A 17,944-nucleotide genomic window follows, 5' to 3' on the forward strand; every position below is an offset into this window, starting at 1 on the left:
CCATTACTTACAGGAGATCCAAAATTATGTCCAATTTCATGAGCTAAAGTAAGTTGAGACACTTTTGGAGGAACTCGACTGTTGTAGTTAACAAAAGTAATTATTCCAGTATTTAGACTTCTCTTTGTAGATTGATACATTCCTCCAACGGTCTCGGTGTAAGTTTTGTACTTTTCACAAATGCCTCCCGATGCTCCTAGAAAACAAATGAACAGAACGCGATCACTGCAAGATGTGACGTCAACATATTACATATTTCTAATGAGCACGATATATTTACCATATTTCTAATGAATACAGCAATTAATTGGTTAAATATATATTTTTTACTGAATAAGTTACAGCAGAACATTTGAATGAAATCTGCTTCTTCTTATCTTTATGTAACCTTACGCACTTCTAAACACAGCTGATATCTCTTCACATTAATTATCACAATAAAAAATCTATTGTAGCATCCTTAAATATATCAACCTAAACACAGCTGATATCTCTTCACATTAATTATCACAATAAAAAATCTATTGTAGCATCCTTAAATATATCAAAGCCACAATGGAAAAAAAACACACAAATCCGGCTAACTGAGTGGCGAAGGTTTAAACATTCCTCTGTTTGCTGGTTGGTCCCTCAATCAAATGAATTACCAACGACATGATCACCTTGCGTTAGCCAGCCGGCTACTAATTGGCTAGAATTTACGCTACGCATAACTTTGTGTTTTCGTATGCCACAGATTAGTTATACAATTTATAGATCAAACATTTAAATTTTTTCATCTAAATATTAAATGTTAAACAAAATTTAACTACAACCAGTGTATTATTTTAAAAATAAAAGAATGTAGCACTGGTTTATAATGCTTTCTGGAACTCTTCAATCTGCTTACAGCGAAAATAAACATACTGTTAGTCATGTTATAATCTAATGTTCATATTATATGCGCAATAGTTCAAAAACGTATTGATCTTGCGGCATCAATTACGTAGTTATAAGAACAGCGTATTTGACAAAAGGAAATAGTTTTAAGATGCAGATGGCCTTATGTTTAAATTTACAAACAAGAAACAAACCTCAAGTTACTCAACAAACTTAATCTACAGATCAAATAAATAACTGAAAAAGAAACAGTTATTCACTTGCAATAGTGCCTTTTCTACATAAGCTAAGGAAATTTATTCTATGTACCTTTTAACTGTGATAAATCTTTCTTACAGTAAGAAAGATACTATTTTATTAGTTGTTACCGAAAAAATACAGAAACCGTCCAAAACAATTACAAACTAAAAACATGTTAACACAATAAAAGCAAAGGAATTCTCATGTTAAAACAGGAAAGTGAAAATCACTTGTCTCATTACATCTAGGATTAATTATCTGGAATTAAGTTTCTATTTATAATCATGAGATGCTTTGAACTTGGAGGTAGAAATTTGTACGTTTATACTATCCTGTGAATTAAATGAAACACAATTACTTTCGAAATTCCTATCTTAAATTTAGTTTTCAATTTTAATATTCAATTTTTACACCATGAAAAATATACAAATTCCTACTGCAGCAACATTCAATTAACGGTCGTACACACCATGAAGAATATACAAATTCCTACTGCAGCAACATTCAATTAATGGTCGTACATGTAATAAAATATTACTAGTAACCAGGATAAAGCTGCGCTGTATAATCTTTTAAGAAAATTAGGATAGGATTCTTAAATTATCTTTGGCAAAGTTAATTTCAAAGTTTTGAGTTATCTTTTTCTTGAAACAACAATAACAATCGTATATGTCGTTGCAATAGAGCAGAAGAGAACTCTCATTAAAGTAAAATAAAATAAAATAATTTAAAAAATTATTGCTATAAAAACTAGCATAACTTAAACGGAGTGGGTTTCGTCTTAAGAAGAATGTATCCTCCACACTCAACTTGCTGAAACAATTAAATGTTTTTTTAAAAAATGAGAATTTCAGTGCCTGCTGACAAAAGTACATCTGCAATGCTGAAATACACGTTTACACCTTCCATTTCCAAATAGATACAAGAATAAAACGTACTAAAATTATGATTACTCACCTGAAGCAGATGCAACCCACGCTAATCCTAAAGTACCTCCTGTAAAATCTCGGTACGTGAACACATAGGCTAAACAAAAATCTTCATGATTTCCTAATGAATGAAGATTGAGGAAATTGCTGACATCTATGTTCTCCATGCAAAAGTGATTTGGTTCTCCAACGTATCCAGGATTACACGGAGAATCATCATCAATCTAAAACAAAACAATGTTCATTTTTCAAAAGGTTAAATAATGACGGTATCATCATTACGATCATATTATTACAACCTGACAATAAGCACTGAAATACCTAGTTTGCAGTGTGTTTTGTAGACAGAAAGTCCTCCACAAAGCTTTCAATAAAAAATTAAATGTATTTAAACTTAACAGGCTCTATAAAGCTCCATAAAAAATTTGCTCTTTTTAACTGTTACCATCTTAATTGATATGCAATATCAGCTACTATTTACATTCTAAACTTTTCTATGCTTAACTGAATTGAAAATTCTGCACCCATTTGACAGGAATTTTTTCAGACGTTGTTTCCACTCTTCATAACAGTGTTGGAAGGCTTCTGCTGAAATACCTTTCAACTCGTCGGTTATGGTCTTTTCGATATTACTGAAAGTTCTAAAATGGCACACTTTCAAATTGTTTGAATAATGGGAATAACAAGAAGTCTCAGATACTGAGAGCATGCGAACATAGTAGTGAGAGACCACAGGAATGCTTTTCTCTGCCAAAAGATCATTGCTGGAAACTACCATGTGGCATGATTCTTTGGAACCATCTTGGCGCATCTTCTCATGTCGAAATCCTGTGTTAAAATTTGATGGACGGTAAACACATTCAAATTTAACTCACTACTGGTCATTCTCACCGTCAATCGATGACCTAACCTCACAAAGACTTCACTCTTTCCATACTGTCATCCGCTTTTGAGGCTGAAAGTCTTCTCGCACGAAGCTAGTCTTTCCCTTAATCTAGGCCTTCCAAAACGGATGTGTGTCATTTAAGCACTTATGGACTGGATAGGGGATGTTCTTCATAAGTCCTTTATGACTTTTTGTAAGTTTAGTAACGGAGCTGTCATGCTTTACATGAAGTTTGATGGCATAATGTTGCTTAAACTTTTGTCAGGCTATTCTCGCAACGCACCTCACAAACACAACTTCACTTCAGACGCTCTCAACAATCGTACAGCAACTTTTCAAACTTGTACCGAATTAACGGTAAGGGTTAACAGTGATTCAGCATTGAGGATCAGATATGTTCAGATAGATCGTCAACCATCACAAGAGACGAAAACGCATCAGTCATTGCTGAAATCACCCGAGGACATAGTTGTGTCAAAACACAAAGATACAACATGGAACATATAGGTACGGTAAAAGGATTCGTGTTAACGCAAATCGATGACTGGGATACAGAAGCGAATTGTGCTCGCTATGTTCCATGACTCTTAACGAAGAAAATTATGTAAATCAGGAAGAACGTCTGTGATGATAATCTGCATTCTCTGGAGATTGTCCAGAATGCTTTCTGGACTCATAGGATTTCTGTGTGTTAGGACGACTGAAGGGTCATTTGCGTAGGAAACTGTTTGGAGATGACAAGCTCATTGCGTGTGTAAACATGTGTTATCACCAACCTCAAGAGTTTTATGTATCATGGAAATAATTGTGGATGCAGTGTACTGAATCAAATGATGATGATGATGATGATGATGATGATGATGATGATGATGATGATGATGATGATGATGATGATGGTGGTGGTGGTGGTGGTGGTGGTGGTGGTGGTGGTGGTGGTGGTGGTGGTGGTGGTGGTGGTGGTGGTGGTGGTGGTGGTGGTGGTGGTGGTGGTGGTGGTGGTGGTGGTGGTGGTGGTGGTGGTGGTGGTGGTGGTGGTGGTGGTGGTGGTGGTGGTGGTGGTGGTGGTGGTGGTGGTGGTGGTGGTGGTGGTGGTGGTGGTGGTGGTGGTGGTGGTGGTGGTGGTGGTGGTGGTGGTGGTGGTGGTGGTGGTGGTGGTGGTGGTGGTGGTGGTGGTGGTGGTGGTGGTGGTGGTGGTGGTGGTGGTGGTGGTGGTGGTGGTGGTGGTGGTGGTGGTGGTGGTGGTGGTGGTGGTGGTGGTGGTGGTGGTGGTGGTGGTGGTGGTGGTGGTGGTGGTGGTGGTGGTGGTGGTGGTGGTGGTGGTGGTGGTGGTGGTGGTGGTAGTAGTAGTAGTAGTAGTAGTAGTAGTAGTAGTAGTAGTAGCAAAACAAGTACAATGTACGCTGACAAGCAAATAAGTTGCAGTCTATTTATGGCTAATAACTATTACGTTATATTCCAATGCTGCACATACTAAAATATCCTTATCACTTCCTTCTTTGCTCTGGACAAATGGGGGCTCCATTAGACTTCAGGTTTCCGTTCTCTCGTTCTTCTGCATCTAAAGTGTACAGTCCGCAGCAAAAAACCTGCAACATGAGCATGTAAGTTTATTGTGAAACTACGCCTAACAGCGCAGAGAATCAACATAACGTCTAAGTGGCACGAATCTTCCAGGAGAAACCTCGGCGTCCTCCTCACCACACTTACTTTGGAGCAAAATACCTCGTAGTTTCACAATAAACTTACATGCTCATGTTGCAGGTTTTTTGCTGTGGACTGTACCACTATATAGAACTAACAGAATCAGAAGTACTTTCTGGCACTTTCTGTTGTTTTATCCATGCTTTATTTGATTTTAAAACCATGTGCGTTTCGAAAAGAATAACGTTTCCATCGCTACCCTCTTGTGACTGACTAAAATATTTACTCAAATTTTGCAATTGTTGATACCAACAATGATGTTCTTCGAGTCTGTTAAAATTATATAATTCTCTAACATTGTAAATACTTACTTGGTATGATATAAAGCTGAAACTAAGTTATATTTCAGTATTGCTTATATTTCGAAATCTTTCAGATACCGTTGTTTTCGCAAATAAGGATACGAGACTTACAGCTAGTTTCTTCTTTACATTCCTTAAATATAAAATATTTGACCACTACTAAAAGACTGAATATATATATTGACTGAATATATATAAAAGACTGAATAAAAGACTTACACATATACACTAATTGATGATCACTACATGTATAATTTAATCAAAAATACCTTGTTAGCAGGAGTGCCTAATAAAGTTTCTTGAGAAACTAATATTAATTTTGCCAATACTGAAGTTCCCTATGCCACACAACCATTAGCAATGACCATTAGAAGTAAATTAGTACGGAAGATATTTACACTAAGTAAGTAACAATAATGAGAAATGTAGTTTAAGAAAGACTACCAACTATCGGTACCAATGAAAACTTTTTTTTTTTTTTTTTTTGCATACTCATAACTTTAATTATGGTTAAAAAAGTATACGGTTATTTTATGGATATGTCATAAAATTCTAAGTGAATAGCAAAAAAGTAATTGTAATACAAACACAAGTACTAAAACTTCCGTATTCATAAAGTCAGTAGTTTTTTTTTTTTTTTTTTAATCATAATCAAAATGTATCAATATATATAGGAAAAAATCTTCATTGGTAGTTGGTAACTCTTCTTAAGGAAAAATCCATTTTTAAATATAATAATATGTTTACATAAACTGCATTTCTCAACTTTATGATCAGTACTTATTCAGGGTGTCTACTGAGTTTCATTTTCAAAATTCCAGTATATTCAGTATAATTATCAGCAAAATTCCTGTATCTAATACAATGATTTTTTAAAGTTCTTTAGGAATAATCACTCTTGATGATTTCAGGTTTGTAATTGTTTTACCATCAAAAGGATATTTTATTTTTAATAAATTTAGTTAACATTTTTTTTTAAATACAATGATTTTTTAACATTTTTAAAAGGCCTCCCAACTCCCCTCACAGCCTTCCACTCCACCCATTGCTTTAACTGTCTAATTACAAAATGTATACAACTCTTGCTTTGGAAAAATTTACAATCTCAATGGATACAAAATTGTTTCTAAGACTATCAAAACAATTACAAAAAAGTATTGTTGACAAATTACTAGTTTCATGATTTTTCCAGTATGTGGATCAAAATTTCAGTATATTTCCAGTATCAAAATTAAATTCCAGTATAATTCAAGTATTTCCAGTATCAGTAGACATCCTGTTATTCAGTATATCTTCAATACTGTTTTACTTGTGTTATAAGCATATTTTAATTCAATGCTGGTGTGTGTGACAAAGATCTTTAGTAACAACAAAACTACTCATTTTTAAGTTTATTATTATTATTTAACGTCCAATGATTATACACCAAAGATAAGAGAGACGGTGATGATGAGAAGACGATAATGGTGGAATGAGCAAAGTGGAAGAATCCAAGAAAACGCACGCACATGGTATTCATCCATCACAAAGCATACTTGGTGGATGCTGAGATCAAACCAGGGATCCCACGCGCCAGAGATAGATGCTCTACCTGAAATTCTTCTTTTTTAACTGGAAATTATGCAATGAGCATAATAAGTGCATTCTTATTCAATGGGTTCACTGAAACACTGCGGCCCCAGTTGGCACTTGGGTTTTCAGGGAAGTGTAAATAACTCGCAATTATTGCAAGTATAATATTATTTCACTCAAGTTATTTGTACAATTATTTTATTTTTAGATGTAATCCTAAATTTGAAGTATTAAATGTATAATCACATGCTATGGACATTACGATATTCTTGTATCCTTGTTAAAATTGTTTGTGGTATTTCTGTATTAAATTTGAAGTCATTCTTGTATCTCCATCATTACCTCATCAATTTTGCATGTATTCATACATCATTTGTAGTATTTATATTTGTATTTGTCTTTTATCATATGTATATCTGTAATTTGGCACTAAACAAATCAAGCATATAGCTCTGTCATGGGTTAATAAATAAATGACAGCATGTTTTCCCTTATTTTTCCAATATATTTAATACGGAGAGAGATTATTAAAAATAATGCAAAGCACATTCCAGAGAAGAATATTCAAACTTTATCTAAAGACAAGTAGAATAAATAGAGAATATTTCGTGCAGTTCTTTTTTAATATTTTATTTCTTCCCTTGCTGAAAGACTTAATTTTCTTCTTTAGAAACACACTCCCAATAATCAAGCTTGCTCAAGAAAAAAAGAAACAAAACATTTATTAAAAAATAAATAAACTACAAGGATTATTTTCTATTTATTTATTTAACTTCGTCTTTGGACAAGTTTTGAATCTTCATCTCTTGACTTTGCATTTATTTTGAATAGTGTGGCTTCCTACAAAATACACTGGAAAGGTGGGGTAAGTAGTACCAATTTTTATTATGAGCACTCCTTTACATCCAATATTAAGGAATCCGGATATATAGTCTTGTTAGTAGATATTTTTACATTTAAAGTGATCAATTAATACTTTTCATTTCTGCAACACATCAATTTTCTAACATCGGTCATTTTTTTCTTTATTTTTCCTTTATTGAATATACAGATGAAATCAAATTGTCTCGTATTCTCAATTGACCACATGATGGAATCCGCAAGATATAGAAATATAGGCAGTGATGATACGTAAACTTTGCCACTTTGGTGGTTAGTTTCTAAAATGTTTAAAATATGTTGCATGCGTCCAACTTCTGCTACCTTATAACAGTTTAAAAGAAGAGATTTAGGTTAGAATTTTGTAAGGAAAGAATTACTCAAGCAAATGAACCAACTTATGTGAATAATTCTATTAGACTAAGAAACCTGTCGTTTCGTTTACAATATGAAAAATATTAACAGTTCCAATTCAACCCTTAACAGCAGTTAATTTTTTATATATTGAACTAAATGCATGTTGTTGGCCAAGAGGAATTAATTCATATAAGAGAACTTGTTTCTCCTATTGACTATCTAAATAAACAGATTAACTAAGCTGCCTGAAAGAAAGAGGTAATATGTTACTGTATTAAAATGTCTTTCATATATATTTTAATTTTTCAATTAAAGCTACTTCAATAAACCAATGCCTGTAAAGATTTGTCTGATAAAATCCAACTTTACAACTAATTTTAACTGCATCGAAATTCACCATAACTATTGTCATATATCTGGACCTACCTTTATTCTTTGAACTTCAAATTTGATATTCCGATGCTCATGCTTTCCATCGAATCTTGTATCTCTATAGATATAATTAACAGCTGTTACATGTTGAGCAATCAAGGATAAAATTTCTTCTCTAGTTTTGACTGGATCCCTTTCCTGAAAGGAATTAGAAGAACTAGTAGAACTCAGAAGCATTCACAAGCATTCACATACTAACACTTGAACAAAGTTCAACGGAATATTTCTGTAATTATTCACGACAAAAGTTTAAAAATAAGACATTATGATTCTTTGCTGGGTCACTTGAACGATTAAGGAATATTATATTAGTATGTCGTGCCGATAAACAGCACTCATCCTCACATAAAGTATCATGTTTCTATCTTTTCAGCTAGAACATAACAAAACTGTTCTAGCTGACCCTTTATACTGTCTAAGTTTACCTAAAAGTATTTTTTTTTTTTCAAAAACACAAGTGGTAATAAAATAGAACTTCGGAAGCGGATTTCAAAACAACACAAACAGACGGCTCTCCGTAATGTCTGAAAAGAGGGGCAGCTGTTTCAGTAGAGGCATTTCCTCAGAAGGGGAGTACTTTGAAAGTACATCAGATTTTTATTATTATTTAAAGGATTTCAGAATTTAGATTTCGGAACTTTCGGCATCTGTGGCCATTTAGCCCGTCACGTAAGATGGATGAGCACACTATCCGGGGAAAGGAAGGAAGAAAAGATTGGGGAAGAAAGGAAGCGGGCTGGGACCTACAAGTTAGGCATTTGCCTGGTATGAATGAGGGAAACCCAGGAAAACCTCATTCAGGATGACTAGCCTGAAAAACCTTTTTACACTTTTTTGACCAAATGGCCCCACCGGGAATCGAACCCGGGACCGCTCACACTGAAGGCGAGAGTCACACTGAAAGGACATCAGTCACACACATATTAAGCATTTCTTCTTCGAAAGGTTTCCCGCTCATTTCGTTGACAAAACAATACTAAATTAAGTATGCATATACCCTGTACGTCATTCTCATAACTTAGAAATTCGCTATAATAATTAGACAATGCGTTAACTTACCTGCTCATATATGTGTCTCCAAATTAAAGGATCTGTCTGGATGAAAAGAGAGCATGTTTTCTTATTCTCTTCTTTGATAGCCCTCTTTTGTCTATGACTAGTATTCTCTACGTTGGCTTCTCGACTATATTTGTGATGAGCTACCAAGTCATCAGGAGGTAAGTTATGCACATTAAAGCGCTGACTTGACTGAAGCTTTGCTACTTGAGGACGAGGTGGTGGACGAAGTGGTTCGTCCTCCACGACTGAATTCTGAATTCTGTCCATCCATTGTATCACATCATCGGTGATACCACAACCTCCAACATGTCCTACAACGAGTCAACACAAATTACAGTTTAAAAATAGTCCATAAAATCATCAAGTGGACAACAGTTGTATGTCAGTCCTGTTCAAAAATAATGAAATTTTTTATACTAGTTATTTTAGAATTAATTGAACACAGTGATGTATAAAGCGGTCGCCTAAAATAAATAAACGAAACTGTGCTCAGTCAATTAACTTGTGAGTCATTAGCAAAACAAAAGCTATTTCCAGTATGTCATTGGGAAAGAAATTTAAGAATATAGCACAAAATAATAGTTCACATTTACAATGAAAAAACAAAACTTATTAGGAAAAATAAAAGAGGATTTCTTGAACATACGTACGATACATGCTAAACCCTACAAATGAAGTAACTTCATTTTAATAGAAAACGCCAATATGATATAAAGCTCAATACCTAGAAACAATTTCCCGTATTGAAGTCTGAAAATCCAAGTAACCATGTAACACACCAAAATTTCTGCTTAGAAATAATTACAAAAGAGCCCTAAAGTATGTGTTTCCGTCGAACAGCATGCTTCGACATGAAGATCGTCATGCTGATTTGCTGATCAACAACTAAGAAGTTCTATAAATAAATAACCATTCATCATCTTCTTCTGTTCACCAGTTTTTAGCCATAATCTAGTTTTAGTAATGAGATAGAAGACAAAGCTATACAAAAATTATATATAAAAATGAAATATCACAGAATGTTCAACTGTTTGAAAAAAATCCAGAGCAGATCTGATTGCAAGGTTAGGAATTTGCTTTAACACTTACAGATAAAATTCAATCACACGTGATAAAGGTCTCTTCTGTAAAACCACAAAAGACAAACTTATTTCAAAACATTTTTTTCAAAACTTCATTTTAAAATCTGTTCATATGTTAAGTAAATTATACTGCTCTGTCAGTTAATTAAAGGTCATTTGTGAATAGTTCGGTGTAATATACTATAGCTTGACATTTACGTACACATTTATAAGTAATGTTTTTAATCTACTATCTTTCACATAAAATTGTCCTCTAATGATTAATGTTCAAATTACAAAATAGTATGTCTCCACACGTTATATAAATTTAGCGTAATAAACGGTATTTTACAACTGTCATACAAAATCCTAGATTGTATCATGCATTATAATGTTAGATTTATAAATTGTATGAATGCAAAAAGGCTGACAAAATGAGTAAATACCCTTTTCCGCTAGAAAGAAAATTTCAACTTACCTGTTCTCACGTTTTCATATGGATCTTCTACATCACCTTCTGCATAAATCACAGAATGGAAGCTTTGGTTTGTATTATCTGGAAAATATTTATAAGCTTTTTCAACGTAGTAGTTTCCTCTAGGAGTAACTAATTTACCCTCGAAAACGCCGTCACTAATAGATCCAAAGACGTAACTTCCTGTTTCTCCTGTGAAAAGTAAAATTACAGAGTGAAGTAGGACCTCGTACATATTTTGTACTTTTATTTATTTATTAAACAGATCTCATAACACTATCATTAGTATCCTACCGTTAAATCAATACAGCTCGTAATGTAAGTTTTATCAAATGCAATGATTTTTTGGATTTATACAAAATTTTGCAGCCCTTACTGTACTTCTTATATATTTTTTTCTTTCAATGTAGTGTAGTAGGATTGCTATTCAGCGTAGGCAATAAGTCTCTTGACACTAACGATCAGTTTTCAATTTTCAACTGATTAGAGTAGTAGCAGTAATTGATTGACGTAAATAATACGTTATGATGTGGTTCGTGGCAATACGTAAATCGTGAATAATACATTGTAAAAAGTGCTTTTATAAAAGATTTAAGCCTTGTTATATTTGTAATTAAGTAAGTTTATATGGAACTGAAACTTGTCAAAGAATGGACGAATGTTCGTGCTTCATAAATGATTATTCCACTATTTTAGCACAATGGACTTTCTAGCTGGAGAATAATGAAAGATAAAGTTTTCTTCTGAAAAAATTACAGTACAAATAAATATTTGTCAAATGACTACAGCCCACTCTGTACTGTATATCATATATACGACAAAAGTGTATATTACGTCAACACGTTTATGCTTATAGCTTATGTTATATATATTACTTTAATATATACAACAGTGCACAGTGGTCCAGATACCTCTAAAACCTGGCAAAAACTCATTTCTCTGAGAAGAAGGAGTATATCATAAATGTTTCGGTTTCTGATAATTCTGAACAACACAATCGATATGTAGAAAGCAAATTACTGCATTCTGTAATACACTGAGACGAAGAAACAAAAGAAATATAAAGAACACCAAAGTGAACATTTTAACACAAAAGGTGCACAGTTAGCATAGTTCACTCTGAGTCGCTTTCAGCTCCTGTTGAGAGTTGTGATGGGGTTTGCAGTAAGTTTAAAACGGTAGTGGCATAGGTAAACTCGTTTGTGCATGCTGTTCCCTATATTGCTTGATATTTTTATGCCTGACTTCCTGCGACTCTTCTGACATTTGGCCAATGGGCAAAAGAGCCGACGGAATTATTCTTCGCCCGTGTATCAGAATTTTATTTACTGAAGCGGGCATCGTAGTACCAAGAGTAGAGATTGAGGTACATGTCACGTATTTCAGTGGGCAACGTCTCAAATTTGTCGGGATCTATGTCCAGACCACATGAAAGTGTTTGAAGAAGAACAAAACAATTCTTGATTAACTGTTTGTTAATTCCGGTTATCGCGGATATTTGTTCCGGATTTTGGAAAAAGCGTCTGGCTGTGTTACCATCGTTGGACGTTCTACTTCCACCCTGCCTCAGCTCGTCTACTCTGAATCCAAGTTCTGTCCTTAATTTTTCTTGCATAAATTTCTGCTTTGTGTCTGCTAATGGTTTGTTTTCCTTCCCTATCTGCCATTGTTGAAAGTCAAATCTGTATGATATATATGACAGACACTCCTTGAAACTTATCCATGCATGAAAGATTGACTGAAATGTTTCTGGGTTCTCGTATTTAACATTGCTGGTATTGTTCATTTCCTTTGGTGACGAGCTCTTTGTTTATACTTGGTCAGTAGTTCCATCACACCTCTACTTCGATAATAATGTCAGCTGCTTCCAATATTTCTTAGGCATTTGGTCAATTCTTGTACCTCGAGAATGCGTCTCGTTGTATGATTTAGAAGATCTTGTAGTGACACCTCGGCAGCCGATTCGGTACTAATGTTTGCAGAGTAACACCGTTTCTTTGCCTCTAGAACACGGTTGTAGGAGAGGTATATATTTTGCTGCAGCATCCTGGTACTGTTTCTTAACAGCTGGTACTGATGTCGAGTTAAATCGGATTCCAATAATAAGGCCAAAGCATCATCATGAGTGTAAGTTGGCGTCTCAAGTTGTTGCTAGGCCATCTTCCAGGCTTGTCGTATCTTCTTTCGTCTCTTTGGTGTCTTCTCCATTTCCTTTGTTAGATATGCCTTGTCATGGTCTCCTTCTTCTTGGAATTTCATGCCTGCGGCATAACTAAGTATTGATCCACTCCACGAAGCATGTAGATCTTATGTCTTCCGACGTTTGAGCGCGTGCTGCTACTTGAAAATGTTGTCTCTGGTCTTCCGCCTGCCGATGTCGAAGGTGTTTACTTAGCTGACATAGGCAAGTCAGTTTGGAAAACAATCTCGTGATCTAGCCATTCGTGGCTTTCCTCCTCAAAATGTCTATAATCCCGATTACATTTCTGTAATTTGTTGAAAATTTGGTGACATATCTACGCCAGTTGAAATCTCCCTTCTTTTGTTAACGATGCAGATATTTCGCGTTCAACAAATGTAGTCAAACATCATCTTTTTGCGTCCTTGCTGCCTTTTGTATGCCGAATCACACGAAAAAGGTTTCTTCTCGTAGTTTGATAAGACATAGTCTGCAAGAAAGAAAAAACAAACTACAAGTAATTAAGTGTTCAGCGATACACTGATTTACACATAATTCTTACTCAACCAGCAACTTGTCTACCTGTAGCACGATCGGGCAAAAACGGGCAAAATTGACATTTTGTCTCCAAAAGAGGGCGTATTGAGCTATTCTCTGAAAAAGAAATCGTAATTTGAAACTGCTTAAATCGCAATAAAACTCCAATGGAACTTAAAGGAATCATCAAAATATATGGAATTCCAAAACCCCTTTGGCTTTACCATCTTCTGTAACGTTTACGCAATAATCAACTACGATTAACATAATGATTGGAAAGAACAATGTACAAAGCTACACAAAACGACACATAACTTTTTCTCAAGAAAATAATTCTGGTCCTACACAGCTCTGAATATTATGCATGCTGACGTATGCATAACTTTTGTATAAAAGCAAGAACTTTTCACCACAGTCAGTAAAAGCTCACTTCAGACATCCTTCTCGGACTTCCGGGGGTAAAACCCTTTTCAATCCACGTTGTTTTGAATACAGTGACCCTCTATCTTCCAACCTACATCGGTTTCGACTCTCTGCTACAAACTTCATTTTCAGGGTTTTGGCCAGGTTTTAGGGGTATCTGGACCACTGTACTATATCAAAGTATAACATCTTCAACTAGTAATTTTATACGGATTCTAACAAATAGAAAAAAAATGCTATGGTAACTACACACATACTTTGTCGAAAGAATAATAATTAAAAAAAAAAGGTAAGATTATTAACCAAAAATATTTACTAAAGAGCCATTCTGAAAATAGTAACATGAGGGAAAGAAATAGAAACCCTACTTTTAGATCGAAAACTGTATTTACTTCAACTCTTTAGACAAAGTCAACTAACGTGTTTTTTCACATTTTTATGTTCGCCTGCACTCAAGGCGCATCCATGGAAATGATATAAAACGGATAACTTTTTGAAGTCAACCATCATATATCTTTCCCAGTCACGATCGTTTTTCTGTCTCTTTGTTGAAAAAGTTCTGCTCAACACAGGCCTAATTTTAAAAAATTAAGAGAGCCTAAAATTTTTCAATCAAAAGTAAGTTCTCGCTGAAAACAAATTTGGTTACTTTAAACAATACATCTGCATCCCATGTATATTACCAATCATAATTTAAATTGCACTTCTACCACTTTAAAAATACTTACAGCTCTTCATCACTTGAGCTCAAATAATTTTATTTATAATAAACTTATTATACGATGCGCATGTAAAAAAAAGTCGATATTTAAAAAAAAAAAAAGAAAAGAAAAAGAAAATGATAGAAGAAATTCTCTGTGATATCTTAACTAGGCCTTCCGACGCTCATCGTCATGAACATTTGAACGCCCTTCTCGAAACTCTCTGCGATCGGTTAATCTTCCCTTCATTCACTACTGTCGGTCCGCTAATAGCACACAATTCCGGATGGATGTCAGCTACATTCTGTCCTTTGGCGTTCAGAAATCGTATGACAGATTTCACTTCACATTTGGTGCGATTTTGTATTACGGCAGTCATTTCACCTTACTGCTACTCTCACGTATGCATCTCTACTCGTACGAATCTATCTCTGTTACAAGCACAGAATACTATGATATCCTCCTGAAGACGCTTAACTTCATCAGTGTTGTCAATCCCACATAAAAAGTTACCGGTCCTTTTTTCTGACATGCACCTCGTAGTATGTTGTGTTGATCAATCTCTTGCGAACGTTTAAATGCTCTACAAATTTTGCAAATTTAAAGAATCTTCCAACAATTTCTCTCTGTAATCTTTCAGTACTCACAAAATACTATTTAACAAAATTATTACTACTGTCTAGATATTACTCATTTTCTAGAACACCTTCAAGAAATTATGTGGTATCACAAGCTCTGGCGACGAACTACTTAACATAAAAACAGCACCTCACAAACAATGATCCTTAATAGTAACAATTACATGGTTATTATAATATTAGCTTTTTAAAAATAATTTATGAAAAAATGGAGTTGTGGAACCGATGAATATGATAAAGATAAAGAAGAAATTTTCTGTGATTTTTTTTTCTCTCGAATGCATCAATATTTTAAAACTTGAAATGTCTCATGAACGTCACAACTGACTTGATGAAAAAAGAATGAAGTTAAAACTACTTTCCATGAGGCACGTGCTTCTGTTCCGCTTCAATGGAGCTTTCACGTCTTTCCACCTGTAACACACCTTTCAGCTGCAATAAATCTTATAACCAACTCCAGTACAGATTACTACTACTACTACTACTACTAAAAAAGTACACCACATACATCTTCAGGTTTTTACAGTCAAACGTCTTTTAAAAAAATTGTAACGGGAAACAATAAACTTTTAGTATAAACGCTTCAATTTTTCTTTAATATAATAAATTAAGGGCTAACACTAGGCACTTTTTAAATTATTAAAATATAAACACAAATGAACCCAAAAAAAATTCTAACTTGAAGATTATTTGACCCTTAACAGTAAATACCACATAGTTGATCTAGTTTTAGTTGTAAGATCACGACTAATCACTGCAACTTTTAGTACTCAGGATGCTCCAGAAAATACTGGAAAAAACTCCGAATTCAGTTTTATCCTAGACGTGGCAACTTCCTGTTTTAATACAGTCTTTCTCTTTCGCTTCCTTCCTCTTTTTGCTGCCACCGCATCTTCTATCACGTTCCTTATGGTACAGTTTTTTTCTCACGTCAGTTAATGTTCTAACCAGTTTATCTTCCTCATTTTAGTTACATATAAAATATTTCTCTTCTGCCTACTCATTTGTTCTTTGTTGAAACTGGTTAATTTTCTCCATTCTTCTCCATACCTACATTTGAAAGCATACAGTCTTTTTCATCGTTTTCGTAGTGGCTGCATGTTTCTTACTCGAAGAGCATAATAATTGGTACAAAACGTTCTATGAGTATTTTTCTTAATTTTTTTATTCAAGGACCCACAAAACAAACTACTACTTTCTGTAAATGTTTCTTTCGCCTTTCTCATCTTTGTTTTTATTTCACGTTTGCATTTGATGTCTTTACTAATAATAATATTCAGATACTTAAAATTTAGTCACCTTCACCTGCTCTGCTTTCTATCCTACTACTTCTATGTATCCTGGATACCGACCGTATCGTCAATTGGAATATGCGATACGGAAATATGCTGTAACCACATGCAAGTGATGTACCATTTCATTTAGGTGTTCTAACAGCTGCATTCTGATCTGTGATCATAAGAAGAATGCGCCACTCGCATGGAGTGTTTTTAGTTACTAGCATTTTATGTATATTTTTCCCCTCGTTAAACTTTAAACTATCTCATCTTGAGAGTGAGTTTTTCTTCTGTCAATTTCAAGAATATCACATCTAAACAACTGAATTAGCAGAAGATAATGTTCTGTTATTTTTGTCGAATGCCTCACTGATACTAATTTACCATGTTCTGAAACAGGTGAATGGACCAGCTATTTTAATTGACTGCATTTATCAAAGTATCCTAATAATGTAAGCTTTAAATAATAATAAGAGTAAACTAAACGGTATGTTGCAACACATTACTTCCTTCGTACATTTCAGGACCATAAAAATTCGTTTTGTCGAAAGCAACGCATGAGAATTTACCTTCAAGTATGTCAATTTGCGCTTAGCATGATCTATCGATAGGGCAATTTGCCGCCCCGTGCAATAGCATCATTTGCCGCCATCTTTCTCCAGAAAGAACAAGTGTTAAAAAAAAAACGATTTTAAGTGTGTTACCCCATCCTGAACAACGAAGAAGGAAAGGGCATTCATACTTAGAAAGATCTAAACAATACAAATACAATCTCTTTAGTTCTTTTTTTTTTTTTTTCCTTTAAATAATAATCTGTTATGTTAGTGAAAGATAAAGTAAACACACCAGCAGAGGAAAGATGATACTCCTTTTCATACAATTTAATATCGAGCTTCAATCTCAATATATCAGTTTGTAATTCCAGTACAAGTCGCTCTTTTATCTTTATTTTTTTTATTTTCCTTCTACATCGGTTATTTTTTTTTTTTTTTAACTTGTTTCCACCTTTAATGATAAGGAACTTGTCTGTGACAAAGACAAGGCTAGTTTTCGTATCAAAACTGTGATAGGTAACTAAAATGAAACAGGTGGCGCTACTGTTTGAGAATTGAGTTCTTCTATTTGACAACAATCAAGTAATTCATACTAGGATTTGTTTGACCATTTTCTTTAGAATTGTGCCCGTGACCTTAAACTAATGCGACCTAAACATGATTTATGAATGTAGTATTTAAGTAGAAGGTCAACTTAGTAAATTTAACTACCATCATCATGAAGTCTGTTTCCAACAAGAAATATTAATTTTAAATAATATAATTATGATATATGCATGATGCAAATGCGCGTGTTGCACATATGGTAGAAACGGTCGTGTCTATCGATTAATATATATATATGAACGACTATTTATGTCTTT

General features: G+C 34.2%; 1 protein-coding gene across 3 annotated transcripts in view; it reads right to left on the reverse strand.

Moving 5' to 3' along the window:
• The window catches only part of kuz (zinc-dependent metalloprotease kuz), a 163,245-nt gene that overhangs the window by 76,402 nt on the left and 68,899 nt on the right, over positions 1–17,944 (reverse strand). For 2 of the 3 annotated variants that reach the window (XM_081748743.1, XM_081748741.1), the window contains exons 3-7: positions 10,776–10,964; positions 9,237–9,547; positions 8,172–8,315; positions 2,077–2,272; positions 12–196 (exon numbers count right to left, since the gene is read on the reverse strand). In XM_081748743.1, the coding sequence (XP_081604869.1) occupies positions 12–196; positions 2,077–2,272; positions 8,172–8,315; positions 9,237–9,547; positions 10,776–10,964 (1,025 nt within the window). The remainder of the gene's footprint in view (positions 1–11; positions 197–2,076; positions 2,273–8,171; positions 8,316–9,236; positions 9,548–10,775; positions 10,965–17,944) is intronic. The other variant, XM_081748742.1, reaches the window with a different exon arrangement.

This window comes from Thermobia domestica, chromosome 2 (assembly GCF_964235325.1).
Source record: "Thermobia domestica chromosome 2, izTheDome1.hap1.1, whole genome shotgun sequence".
Lineage (NCBI taxonomy): Eukaryota > Metazoa > Arthropoda > Insecta > Zygentoma > Lepismatidae > Thermobia > Thermobia domestica.